Here is a 13,911-nt window from a genome sequence, read left to right as displayed (position 1 = left end):
AGTGCCTCACAAAATGAGTCGAAATAAAGAATTCCATGCATTTTGAAAGGAGGTGCATTCATATTCCTAATTAGATACCATCCAATTAGTTGTAAAAAACAGAACTAATACCTGCCTATAAGGCACTTCAGTATCTCTAAATGCTATTTAGGCATAAGCACTGTCTGCAGCAGCCAAGGTGAGGGAAGTAACATGCTTTACAGCCAACTGCTGGGACACATTGACTCCCTGCCAAACACTCTGGGCTTCTGATTACACAAGGATCTGAGTACTGATGCGAGCAACAAAATTCTTGATCAAAATATAACTGGGAGATGTAAATGAACAAGGACACAAATTCATGGGGTTCCTTTCAACAAGAAAGGAAAAGGAGAATCTCTCAGTGGGAACAGCATGGCAACTATTTCAACCATGAAATGACTGTGGGGTATTTTTTTTTAATTAAAAAACCTGCTAAAAACAACCAGTCTGCCAAAAGTAATTATTAGCTTAGATTGTCAGTGGTATAGTTCAAAGTTTAAGCAACCTCTCAAATGTGTAAGATGTTAGGAAGCATTGGGGGGAGATCAAAGGCAGGTACTTTGCCCTACTACAGACTCTATTATTGCTCTGCTAGGAGATTTGATGAATTAGGGCAAATTAGACCTAAACCTGATGACTGGTTCAGAAATGTACCATTTTGTGTTCATTTCAACACATCAATCAGACTGCAGACCAGATCTAGCTATAAGTGATTTGAACATTACACTATATTAGTAGGGAATCAGTGATAAAGTGAAGCCTGTTTGTAAATTAGTTACATATGTATTTACCATTTTATTGGGAAATATATATGTAAGGAGCATATGGATTTGGCATTGTATTGCTTGCACCTGTAATTCTATGGCAGTCTGGATGGCCTTTTTAAAGCAGCAACTGAGGACTAAAAGGTTGGGAAAGCGGAGTTCTGGTTCATAGCACTGTTTATGTGGGGTGGCTGAGTGGTATCTAGGCAGCTGTCTATGCTGCATATTATTTGATGCCAGCCGAGTACTGGAGCCTCAAACATGATACTCTTTGAATACCTGTAAAAGTGACATGGGGTCACCGTCTGGGGCTCTGCATGGAAATGAAAAAGCTACACAGAGCAAAAATGACTAGAAATCATAACAACTCACCACAGGCAGTTGTTTGAACAATATCAAACTGTAAATTCAGCAGCAGTCATGAATCAGAGCACACAAAGCTTCTCTGCCCCCTAATCATCAGAATGCAACATTTTGAATTTAATCCTTATTAATTTAAATGTTTGAAATGTTTCTGTGCACATAAAGGTGGGAAAACATAGAACCATCCTCTTCCATTGAAATAAATGTGGCAGCTCCTGTGAGCACTTGACTTCTGTGTGTGCTTCAATTTCCCAGCCAGAAAAGATGCCATATTTACTCGAGTCAAATGTGCACTTCAATTTTCAGAAAGTTGAAACAAAAAAAAAAGTATTTGTAAATGTGTCATTGAATCAAAGCACACCTTAATTTTTGCAACGTAATTTGGCCAAAAAAGGTGAGCATTAGATTCAAGTAAATACAGTAATTGCTTCATGGTAAAGAGCTATGAAATCTTCTGCATAAATTTTAGTTTCAATCACAATAGAGTTTTAACTTCCAGGTTTCTATTGAGAGTTATAATAGTCTGTTTTAGGATATATCAATGGAATTCTGGACTAGTGAGCCACTGACCAGCTCTTCCATCATAACTTCACTCAGTTTTCAAGGTATTCTAATAGCGATATCATTGTTTGTTTTAGTAGATCTTGTTCTTGCCAAGTTCCTGAGGGCTAGGCCGATAAAATATGATCACGTCACCAGGACTTTGTGTCATTTCTGCTAAACCTCTCCCTTCTTCCTTCACAAATGAAAGCTGAATTCTGAAATGTTCATACATTATACAAATTGTAATTGTACAAATTAAGTACATTCTCACATGCTTGCTTATCTCGTGTGATTTTTCTACTGCTGTTTATAGGGAGGGAATCATAGCTGCCAGCAGTAGAGCATACATTTCTTACATAGAAAGCTCCAGATCTACACCATTCACTTAAAGCATGTGGCTTCCCCCCAAGAATCCTGGTACCTGTAGTTTACCTCTCACAGAGCTGCAGTTCCTAGCAGCCTTAATAAATTGCAGTTCCCAGGGTTCTTTGTTGTTGTTGTTGTTTAGTCGTTTAGTCGTTTCCGACTCTTCGTGACCCCATGGACCAGAGCTATCTAAGCCATAGTGTGGATGTGACCCTTGTTTCAATTCCTGGCATGTCCATCATAGAAAGACCCTGGAGAGCTGCTGCCAGCGAAGGGGAGTTAATGCTGCACTAGATGGATAGTTAGTTTGCCCTGGTATAAAGCAGCTTACTATGAGGAGAAGACCTATAACTCACCTTGATATTTCACTGGTCATTGCTTATACAGCTACAGACTTTGCTTAACAAAGCTAGAATCTTGTTTTAAAAAATAAAATGAAAACGAGGGGGGTGTTTCACCCACTATTCGTAACAATGCTTGTGCATTGCGGTTTTGGAATTGGGGCATGAGTTCAGCCATGCTAATAACTGGATAAGACTACTTTAGCTCTTTCCCTTCACTTGTAAGTTCCACGGACTGTGAGGTTGCCTCCTTGTGCTAGGCCTGACCCCATACATTGCTTTGGTGGCTTAAGCTGGTATTCTTTTGATGTTTTTCCCCCTTCCTCCTTTGAGTGTGAACAAAAGTGCAGTCCTTTTGTCTCCAGCCCTCTCTGGTCCTGAAATGTTGCTCTGCTGCTGTGTTGATCCCTGCCCTTCTTCTTTGCAAGTCTTTTTGAGCCTATTCAGTTTGCTGCCATCTCTATTTTTGTGGCTTTGTATTCAGAACAAGAGATGGTTTTCATTCTCTGATTATAATTACGCCACTGGAGTCAGAGGTTAAGGTTACGAAGGTTGCATCTTTGGGCACGGGAAAGACTTTTATTTTTCTGTCCTCAGTAGTGATAATTGAAGGTTTCATGGGCTGCTTTTTTGTTGTCATGGTCAGTCCACAACGTTTCATTTTGTTCATTGGCTATCTTGCACAACTTACTTATAAATGCCTTATAGACCTTAAAAGAAAGCCGTAGAGTCTTCAAGCGAAGGGAAGCTTAGTTCAGGCAAGTCTGAAAACTCACATACTCTTCAAATTGTTCCACAGCTCAACAAACAGTCTACATATTGATGGCAGTGGATTTCTGTTATCTGTTCTCCAGTGTGGACACTGCAAATGAAAGTGCTTGTAAGCAAGTCATGTGTAATGAATGAATCAATCTGTTTCTACTCCTCTTTTGCATGTGTTTACTTGGTCAATTAAGGCCTGTATCTGCATTAATATGCTATTTATTTTTATCTGATGTCCACACAAACATTGTAATTTAAAAACATGTTCAAAAATATATATTCTCTTAATATATGCACATCTAAACAATGCTTGCCACTCCAATCTCCAAGCAGTGAGAGACTCCAGGGATTTCAAGTGCTTACCCTTGGTTTCCTTGGAAGGAAGGTCAGTGGAGACTATGGTGTCTTTAATATCTATGGTTTTATTTACGCATATATACAACCTTGAGCATAGGATGTAAGGACTCACAATCTTTTTACATACATATATGCACATGCACATGTAACTCACCTGGGGGTCTTTCCCCTAAAAAAAGCCCAGGCATACGCACAATATTCTGAGATACTATAGCATGTTAGTGCTCCATGTCCTTGATTTAGAGGACAGCACAACAACTATTCTTTAATGCTTTTTATACTGTTGTTGGGAACCATGCTGATAGTAGCGCTCTCATGACTACAGTGCTTGCACAGCCAAAGGTAAACATTGCTGGGCTGGACCCTGGTGTCGTGGGTGCCTGTGCTCCTACTTCCTACTACTTCTGCCTTTTCGTGGCAGTGGAGAATAAAGCTGGACTTTGAGGAAATGGTGTGATGGAGAACAGTGGAGACTGGAAGACAGGAGGACTCGGTGCCAGAAGCGAGAAGGCAGAGGAGCAAGCCAGAACATCTGCAGCTGAGAGATGCACCAGATATGAAATGAACTCCTCTTCTTGCTTATTTGATATCTATGTATCCAACTGACACAGCCAAGGGAGCTATCTAAGAACAGCACTCCTTGATTCCCACTGCTTAAAAAATTAAAAATCAACTGTTAAGTGGAAGACTCATTGTTTCAGCTAAAATGGCACATTGTTTTGTCCATTGTGTACATTCACCAGCACATAGTTTTGCAAGTGAAACCAGGCTACATAATGAATGCTTTTTTCTGGTTCTCCTTGAACTGTCTGCATTATGTTTGCTCCAATGCTCTTGTTGGGATTTGTGGCTACTCTGCAGAATTAAAATAGATATAAACTGATCACTGTCATGAGATCAAATAGATGGGATTGTGTGTTTACTTCTGGCCAACATTTCTTTTCCTAATCTCAAGAGATAATCAGCTCTTTGAAATATTGCTTCTCCCTGATCTCATAGGACTGGGCTGAATGTTCATTTGAAGCAATTCACTGACCACTTAACAATGGCACAAACTGTCTCTGTTGATTTAATTTCTCGCCTTGACAGTATTTTGGAGCTGCACCAAATATCCACTTGTTTCAATGTTGTGGATAAAAGTAGAGCTTCCAAGGATATCAAAATGTTCTCGAACTTTCCCCGCACTCAGTTTGTTAGCTGCCTTTATCCACCTCAACAGCTGATGCTTTAGCATTGTGTGTGTGTGTGCGTGTGCGCGCGTGCGTGCATGTGTGTACACACACACACATAATTAGATGGTTTTCTTCATGGTAATGGTGTTCTGCTCCAGCCACAGGGATTGTGTAGTGAGCGTGAAGATGGTATTATATTGCATGGCCTATCAAAATATGAGTGAGGGCAGTATTTTCTGAATCAGGCTTGCCCTTAACATGCCTTTTTGTCTCCTCCTTTAACATGGCCTCCCCCACTGCAAATTGCTTTTCAAAAATGCCTCACTGTGTCAGTTGCTGGAAATAAGCAGGTTCTGTTTGTAGCTTTCCCATGGGCATCTGGTTGGTCATTTGAGAACAGAATGCTAGACTAGATGAGCTTTTGGGTTGATTCAGCAGGGCCGCTCTTATATTTTTATGTGCAAGTGATAGTGTGAAGATCTCTGCGCTTTTAAGTTCTCTAGAAAAAGGATTGGTGGGAAGCTGGAGTCTGACTAAATTCATTCTTAAAATTGAGTGTTGGAGGAGTGAGGCTCTACTAGTTTTCAGGTTGCACCTAGGAATGCCAGCTGCAAATTCCATGGCTTTAACATCTGCCAACTTTTTTTCTCTCCCTTCCCTGCTGCTTTGTTTAACATGCAGCTGATGAAGAGCTATGAAGAACCCAAAACCTTGCTCAGTATTTTATGAGTTTTTGGTTGGTTCTAATAAATGTATTGCCTCACCGTGGATTTTGGACTTTTTCTCTGTTGGAACAGCATAGCTTCTATACTTTTTAATATGTGGAGAACTATGAGTTTTAAGAAGATCACAGTATACGGTGTGAGTGTATTGTACCTTATACTAGAGCAGTGAGCCAGATTGCTAGATATTATATTGCTTTATTCCTACATTCGATTTATTCCTACACTCGATACAAGAATTGAGCACCCAGCCTGAACTCCCCTTCTATTATATGAGCACTGTAGCAAGACCATAGATTCCCACTTTATTGTCTCTTTATAACACTCGAGGGAATGCTGTAAGAGTGAATCACATACATAATGATAAATTTGCCAGGTAGTGTGTGGATCTGAAGGTAAGGAATTTTCTAAAGTTACTCAGACTTGGTTCAGGTTTTAAATTAAATTGCATACTGTGCAGACATGCAGCAAAATACGAATTTGGGCAAAACATGCCCCATAATTAGTAAAAAGCTAAATTCCACCTTAAGGGCAAATATCATCATCATCATCATCATCAACAAGCCTTTATTGGCATCACTTACAAACATTCAGAATAAATAGGCCAATGCGATCTCATTGCCATTTCAACAGTACAGTCATTTGCCAAAGGGAAGAAGAGGCGAGCAATCTATTTCACCTCTGTGGGACTCCAGCAAGGGCAGGGTCCTGTGGCGTACTTCGGCGGCAGAAAATCAAACAGAGGAACTTGGCTACTGTCTTGGTGAGCTCTTGGTCTCTCCCCTGTAATAAGAAGCGTATAACCTCTGTCTCTGGTTTCCATGTTGGGATACATAGGTGGTCTAAGAGTTGTTGGCGGAGATCATCATATATTTTACAATGAAGGGCCATGAGAGCTAGAGTTTCCACCAGGTGGGCGTCACATGGGCAGATCCTATCTCCTTCTGCCATACCCACAAACCTACCCCAAAGGAGGTTAGAAGGGTTACAATTGAACCTTAAGGGCAAATACCAGCCACACAACAGAAACTTCTGTTTCCGGAAATGAAATGTATGCAATTAAAGGAAGCATATCTGAACCAAACCAGCAAAGTTTCAAAGTGAAGGGGGAGCAGTGAGTGAGGATCTAGGAAGAAGTAAGAGTGAGGAAAGCACAACTTGATTATAAAAGCGAAAGCACTCCATACCAGGTGCCCTCCATATATTGTTGGACTGCAACTTCCCTCAACCCCAGCGAGCATGAAAAATGCCCAGACATGATGGGAGTTGCGGTCTTAACAACAGCTAGAGGCCACTGCATTGGCTACCTGTGCTCTGTACAATCCATCACTAGACACTTTGCTCCCTAACTTAGGCCTGGGGAAGGTGGAACAGGATGAGAGGTTGCAGATAGAATACAAGCCAACTAGTATGAGTAGATCTGAGTAGTTTCCCCACATTGTTTTGTTAAAGTTGTACATATTGACTCTACCAGTGTTCTAGTTAATCTGGTTAATCTCTGAAAGTTTCTGAAATTGATTTTAGAATTGGCACATGCACAGTTCATTGAGTCTTCATTGTGTGTCTTTTTATCCTTCCCCTCACTGATTGGTTACAACTGCACACAAAATAATATTGATATGATTGCAGAATTCTCTTTCTCATAACAGGAAAAAATGGACAGCTCCATCAGTCTCTCAAGGCTGTTGCAGCCATAATGTAGTTTGTGCTTCTATGTGAAACTGTAGAGAGAAAATATAAGACACCACATGGTGGCTTCCATAACCTCCAACCAGCATGGCCAGTAGTCAGAGATGATGGGTGATGTGGTCCACCAATATCTGGAGGTCACTAGGTTGGTGAAGTCTGAGTTAAGGGGAGGAGAGCAATACCTCTCCTTTCTTAGAGGGCCCTCTGCCAACTCCTCTGAAATAAGCTTACAGTGGTACCTCGGGTTACAAACACTTCGGGTTACAGACTCCCCTAACCCGGAAGTAGTACCTCGGGTTAAGAACTTTACCTCAGGATGAGAACAGAAATTGTGTGCCGGCAGCACGGTGGCAGTGGGAGGCCCCATTAACTAAAGTGGTGCCTCAGGTTAAGAACGGTTTCAGGTTAAGAATGGTCCTCTGGAATGAATTAAGTTCATAACCAGAGGTACCACTGTATTTGCTTAAGAAGCAGATGTGGAGAGGTCTGGCTGCAAGGCTGGTGCAGCAATCTCTATTTTGAGTGGAACTAGAATTAAGCACTTTGGACTCATATGAAACTTGGGACACTTATACATTTTATTTTCCCAGTAAGGGTAGGGGAGCATGAGAGAGACAAATGTGTATTTGTAGTTAACATGGAGATATCTGGATGGTGCCTTCCTAGCAGGAACCTTTTGAACATTAACAGTTTTTTCTCCAAAGTATTTTACAAACCTAGAAGACAGGCTAGACATATGTGGGATAGCTGTATCAAAGGTAGCTTTAAAGCAGCCAGAAAGAAAAGAAGCAAAGGTCTGAGATGGAGAGTTTGTCCTGCATCAAAGATGCCAAGTAACTGGCCCCACTTTCTTCAGGTCAATGAAAATAAAACTGATCTGTTTCAGCTGCTGGTGGAACATGTTACTTCGATTAAAACAGAAGGCTAACAACTGTACAGTATCTCTGAGGTCCAAGTACTATGCTTCCCAGGCAGAGAAAGCAAAGGTTGCATTGAGCCACGTTTGCATGAGGAAGCTGACACATGTCTGATGTTGAGTATCAGATGCAGCACATAGCAGGCAGGAAAAGATGGTTGTCGGGACAGCAGGCACAGATGTGGATGTGATCATTGTGTCTGGCTTGCAGCACATTCCAGGGACTGAGGTATGGACAAACACAGCTGTTACAACAAAGCACATGAAATTACAACTACCTGGAATGCTAGGAGAGCAAACGCATCAAATATGTTTCATGCAGTCAGTGGGCATGATGTGACCTTGTTCTTTGATAGCTTTGGGACGCATGGAACATATTTCCTTTCAGAAATGTTTCCTCTTGGAGAAATGCATTTCTGATACTGGCAGAAGGCCCAACACATTTTTCTTTTACCAAAAAAATAAAATAAATACCTTGCTGTCTCATCGGGAGGTGATTTTGCTGCTTTCAGTTCAAGGTGGCTAACTGAGGCAGCCATCTCCCCCCCCCCCCCATGTGAATCCTTTTGGGAAAAGGCTGAATTATGGCATAGTGTTGTTTCCAGGAGCATCCTGGCCCAGCCACACAGACTGCTGAGAACATCCAAGCTGCTGCCTGAAATGGTTGCAATGCCTTTTGGAGGGAGAGGGAGAGGGAGAAGCCTCCACTGACATAGTTAAAAGACAGAAGGGTCACAACAACACCATACAGTGGTACCTCGATTTACAAATGCTTTGGGTTACAAACGCTTCAGGTTACAGACTCTGCTAACCCGGAAGTAGTACCTCAGGTTAAGAACTTTACCTCAGGATGAGAACAGAAATCATGTGCTGGTGGTGCGGTGGCAGTGGGAGGCCCCATTAGCTAAAGTGGTACCTCAGGTGAAGAACAGTTTCAGGTTGAGAACGGACCTCTGGAACGAATTAAGTTCTTAACCAGAGGTACCACTGTACTTCTAAAGCACATTTAACACAAATTTAAACTACATGGCTTTCCCAAAGCAGCTTGAGAACTGTAGTGTAGCCTTCCCAGAGCTACAATTTCCAGCACCCTTAAAGAAATCAGTACCCAGGATTATTTGGAAGAAGCATTGTGTTTTAATACATGGTTTGGGTGTGAGAAAGATTACTGCCATAGAAAATTTGTAACTGCAGGTAAAGTGACACCCCCATCTCAACAGTAATAGAATATACTTCCTTTTTGTAGTCAAGGAATGGCCCAGGAAGGGGGGGGGGGATATTTGTCCTAGCCTGACTATATAGGATCGTGGTTGCAGCACAACTTCTTTCCCTCACCAACAGAGAAGTTCACTTACTCCAGGGAGTAATGGTGTGATATTTTTAAATTACCACAGTTGCAGTGGCATTTCATAGAAAGGCTCTTCCCCCTTCCAATGTTCTATTCAATATTGTATTTTTTAACTTTAAAACATGCAAGCAAATAGCCTTGTAACCTCTACAAGGAAAATTTCAACTGGTGTAAAAATACAGAGAAAAACTGTTAAAATGAATGAGAAAACTGCATAGGTTAGAGAACAGTGTCAGAAGTCACAGTATGACATACATTTTTATCATGGCCCTACTGTGGTATTTGACATTTTAAATCCCTACTGAAACAAGAATTGAGCAAATATTGTACAATTGGAAACAAAAAAGGGAAAAAAAGAAAAATCTAATTGCTTCCTGCAAAAAGACTGTGGAGAGAGATAGCACTTATAAGGAACACTTTCTGTCCTGCTGTTTGAAAAAGCTCCAAATGAAACTAGAGTAAGCAGGAGCACAATTCACTAGCAGTTACCAATATAAGACAAGTTATTGTTGCTGTATCACCCTTACCGGAGAAGAAATGCTACAAATATTGACATTCATTTTGGATAATGCATTGTGAATCCTGGAAGAGAGGTTGACTATGCAAGAGTTTTGAGGCAAATGTCTCATCTCCCCCAAAAGGAAAAAAACCCACAACCTTACTATGTTAATCTGTTCTAGAGATTCTTTTTTTGGCACACCCTGATCAGATCCATACCACTAGCTTCCACAATCTTTTGCACCAGGTGTTCCTAGATAAATTCACTGGGTCAGTGTATTTTGATACCTGGAGCAATATAGGAAGCTGCCTTACACTGACCATTGGTCCATCTAGCTGACTGGCAGCGACTCCTCAAGGTTTCAGACAAGGGACATTCCTTGCCCAACCTGGAAATGCTGAGAATTGAACTGGGACTTTCTGCAGGCACAGCAGATCCTCTACCTCTGAGCTACTTCCTTTCATCAGCAGACGGAACAGGCAGACAAGCCACCTGGTGCCTTCCCCTCTCTGGTGAAATCCATAATATATCTGTTAATAATAATAATAATAATAATAATAATAATAATAATAATAATAAATTTTATTTATATCCCGCCCTCCCCAGCAGAAGCCAGGCTCAGGGCGGCTAACAACAATCAAATAATCAAACAATCAAATAATCCAACATTCTAAAAACATTTCATTATAAAAAATTAAAATCAAATTAATGGCAACCATTGAGCAAAATTCTGTGCAGGTTGCCAGAGGAGGGAGTCAGGCTGCGTCCTGACCAAAGGCCTGGTGGAACAACTCTGTCTTGCAGGCCTTGCGGAAAGATGTCAGGTCCCGCAGGGCCCTAGTCTCTTGTGACAGAGCGTTCCACCAGATTGGAGCCGCAGCCGAGAAAGCCCTGGCTCTAGTTGTTTGTAGTAATTGCTTCAAAGTTTGCATCTAAACGCATACATTGTTTTTGTATATGTGCTCTTTAAGCTGCTTAAAGAGGCGATTGTGTTTTATGGGCTTTTATTTGTGCTTGTGGATCACTTCAAGCAGTGGCGTAGCGTGGGGGGTGCAGGGGGGCCGGCCGCACCGGGCGCAACATCGGGGGGGGGCGTGCTCGCACTCGCAGCTCTCTGCCCCTACCTGGCTCACTCACTCTCTCTCACTGCAGTGCTGGCTGTGCGAATCCGATCCGAGCCGCTGGGTCGCCGCCCACTATGGAGGGGGTGGGTGCCAGGCGTGCGGTGCGGAGAGAGAGCGAGGGACTATCTGGGGGAGGGACAGTGCAGCGGCCACCCAGCGCAGCGCTGAGCGCGGGAGAGAACCACACCAGACCAGACCAGGCAGCAGGAAGAAGAAGCTGGCAGCGGCGGCAGGTTAGGGGTTAGGGGGCGCAAATTACTTGCCTTGCCCCGGGTGCTGACAACCCACGCTACGCCGCTGACTTCAAGATGCTTCATAGCAAGTGATTCATAAATGAAATGAAATCTAATATAAATAGCCATATGCCACTTTTATGCAAATTTGTGTCCACTTTTATGCAAATTTGTATAGAGTGTAGGATGCCCTGTGTGGCAGGGCTGAGGAGGCAGCAGAGGCCTCACTGCTCTTTTCAACCCTGCTGGGTAACAGCTGGGGTTGGGACTCTAGTCTTTTTCATTAGGCTGTCTATTACAGATGTCAAAAGTATGAGAGAATAGTAGATTTTTGTTTTGTAAGTTATAAACCATGTATATTATAAAAGACCTTTAAAGTAGTGAATGTTTCTTTCCTTTATAGGTCACCTTTAATTGAAAGCAACCAGGGAACTTTGATCTGACTATGTATTTCTCATACCGGTGTGCTACCCATTTTCTAGGCCACTTATCTCAAGTAATGAAGTAACATTACAGTAATCTTGAGATTATGTTTTATAGCACCTTAGAAGTTCACACCAAAATTAAGTAGCTGGTTATCTTCAGAATATTCCTGTAGTACAAGGAAAGGCCTATTCAAGACAAAATATCCACTTAATTCAGGAAGATCTTCTTAATTTAAAGCAGGGTTCATATAGAAAAGGAATATTCACCAATACTGCTGTATATCCCGATAATTTTTCAGGAGTCGAGGCTGATGAAAATAGTTATTGCAGGGACAAATGTTTCTCTACATGCAACACAAAATGTTTATTTTTTCAAAATGTTTAAGTTAAGGGTGCTTTAAACAAAACTCCTGGGGCATTGCCTAGGGACGAATCATTCTGAAAAAAGTGATATCAGTCTAATCTGCAGATTATTTTCTATTTCCCATCTTGCTCCTTGATGTTGGTTCAACCTGTTCTGTTAAAAAACACACTTTTAATTAATAGTTAAAATGGTAGGTTTGTGTACAATGCATGTATTTTGTACCCAGTGCCCTGTGCACAACCTGCCTTTTGTTTTCCTGACTACACAAACTTCCACCACATCCGTTCGCTCTGGTCAGTGACATCCAGGATACTTGAGGAATCTGTAAATGGAACCCTCCCCAAACTTCATGATTATGGTTCACCCAGGAAAATTGTGAGCCTGCAGCTTGTGTGTCCTTGAGTCGCGTTTGTTAATTTGCATCCCCCCATCCCAGTATCCCTGATGTGCATACACCATAAACCAGTAAGTTGACACAAACACAATATGTCATCACAAGAAGATGGTGGCTTCAAGGTGTGTCAGCAATGTGGGGAGAGCAGGGAGGTGTGAAAGGATTGGAAAGTTGCAGCAATGGCACTGCACTTTACTGCATCTGAAGACTGTGGGGAGAGGGGCCATTTCCAGGGCTCCTTGGTGTCAAGGCCATGTGCAGCAGCGAAGGCAGTTCTTTCTTGTCCAGAAACGCATGGGGAAATGAATAAGCAAATGGGAGGTGCATTTGCAGTTACAGTTGTGTATTTTGGGCAGTGTAGAAAGGGACTTTCCTATTTTTTTTTTCTGGAGTCCAGTACAGGATGTGCTATTCAGAAGGTGCCACATCAAGAGGCAAATGTACAATCTGGACCAAATTTCTAAGCTTAGTTAATAGTCAAAAAGAATTTCCTTTGTGTAGCTCCTCCTCAAGGCAATATTTTTCAGAGATTTTAAATACCTTAATTATAGATAGTTGGCCTTGTGTTAGAGTAATTTTTTTTTTTAAAAAAAGAAACCTCCCCTGGAATCATTCTTGTTGGTTTTGAATGTCTTATTTCATTCGATCATACCATAGTTTTGTTGAAGAATGCAAATAATATTTCCTAACACCTTTTCACCATCAAGGCACCAGCCAGAAGAGCCATTCGTCATTTCAGGCTGGGAAGTGTGGAAAAATATTCCTTTAGCTCACATACTTGTTCATACTTCTTTAAAAATGGTATTTTCATTCCCCACAGTGCTCCATCAGGTTTGGGAGGAGTTGCTCAGCCATGAGCAAGCTGTTCCTGTCAGCCTTTTTACTCAGGTACTGACTGTAACTGTGTGGTGTAATGACTTCTATTTAGAATTTGATTGACAGGCCTGCTGACAGGTGGGCACAGAGCTAGTGTGGAGGCCCAGTACGTGGAGGCTCCAACTGAAGAGTAATAGAGGCATAGAGGTATTCTCCTTTGGTGTTTTTTCTTCATTTATATGGCATGTGCCTTTTGACTTGCTAGCAGCAACAGCAGCAGCAGCAGCAGTGGGGCAAATCCTGGTATATTGCTCAAGATCTCAGGAAAGGAAGACATGTGCATGTGCCGGCTCAACCCAGCCAGTCACCCTTTGCTTGCGTCAATACCTCAAGTCAGCGGTGCTCCAGTTATGTGAGCTGATTGAATATTTGTTTGGTGTGAGCTATGAGTTTAGCTCCCTTTGTGCAGAAAGAGGTGGTAGGCTTCTAGTCTTCCCTGCTTCAGATTGCAAGTGAGGGGTGTGGTCATATTTATTTACTCGTGACAATTGTTTATTATCCCACCTCCCAGGTATAAACCATTCCAAGGTGGCTTACAAGCTACATTAAATTACATATTTTAATAAAACAATAAAAGCAATATTTAACATTTTGTTGCATGCCACCCCAATCTCTGAGTGGTGTGAGCTTCT

General features: G+C 41.8%; 1 protein-coding gene across 10 annotated transcripts in view; it reads left to right on the top strand.

Annotated features, from left to right (window-relative positions):
* Positions 1 to 13,911, top strand: part of CTNNA3 (catenin alpha 3) — a 541,298-nt gene that overhangs the window by 450,998 nt on the left and 76,389 nt on the right. The window contains exon 14 of one of the 10 annotated variants that reach the window (XM_083502501.1): positions 3,939 to 4,145. The exons of 8 other annotated variants lie outside the window; for them this stretch is intronic. In XM_083502501.1, coding sequence (XP_083358627.1) covers positions 3,939 to 3,974 — 36 coding nt within the window. In that variant the 3' untranslated portion in view covers positions 3,975 to 4,145. Of the gene's footprint in view, positions 1 to 3,197; positions 3,279 to 3,938; positions 4,146 to 13,911 lie in introns of those variants that run through there. One more of the 10 variants, XM_083502502.1, reaches the window with a different exon arrangement.

Source organism: Podarcis liolepis (genome assembly GCF_965112155.1).
Source record: "Podarcis liolepis genome assembly, chromosome: 5".
NCBI lineage: Eukaryota > Metazoa > Chordata > Lepidosauria > Squamata > Lacertidae > Podarcis > Podarcis liolepis.
Note: the sequence above shows the minus strand (reverse complement) of the source record. Positions and strands in the feature narration are given on the sequence as shown.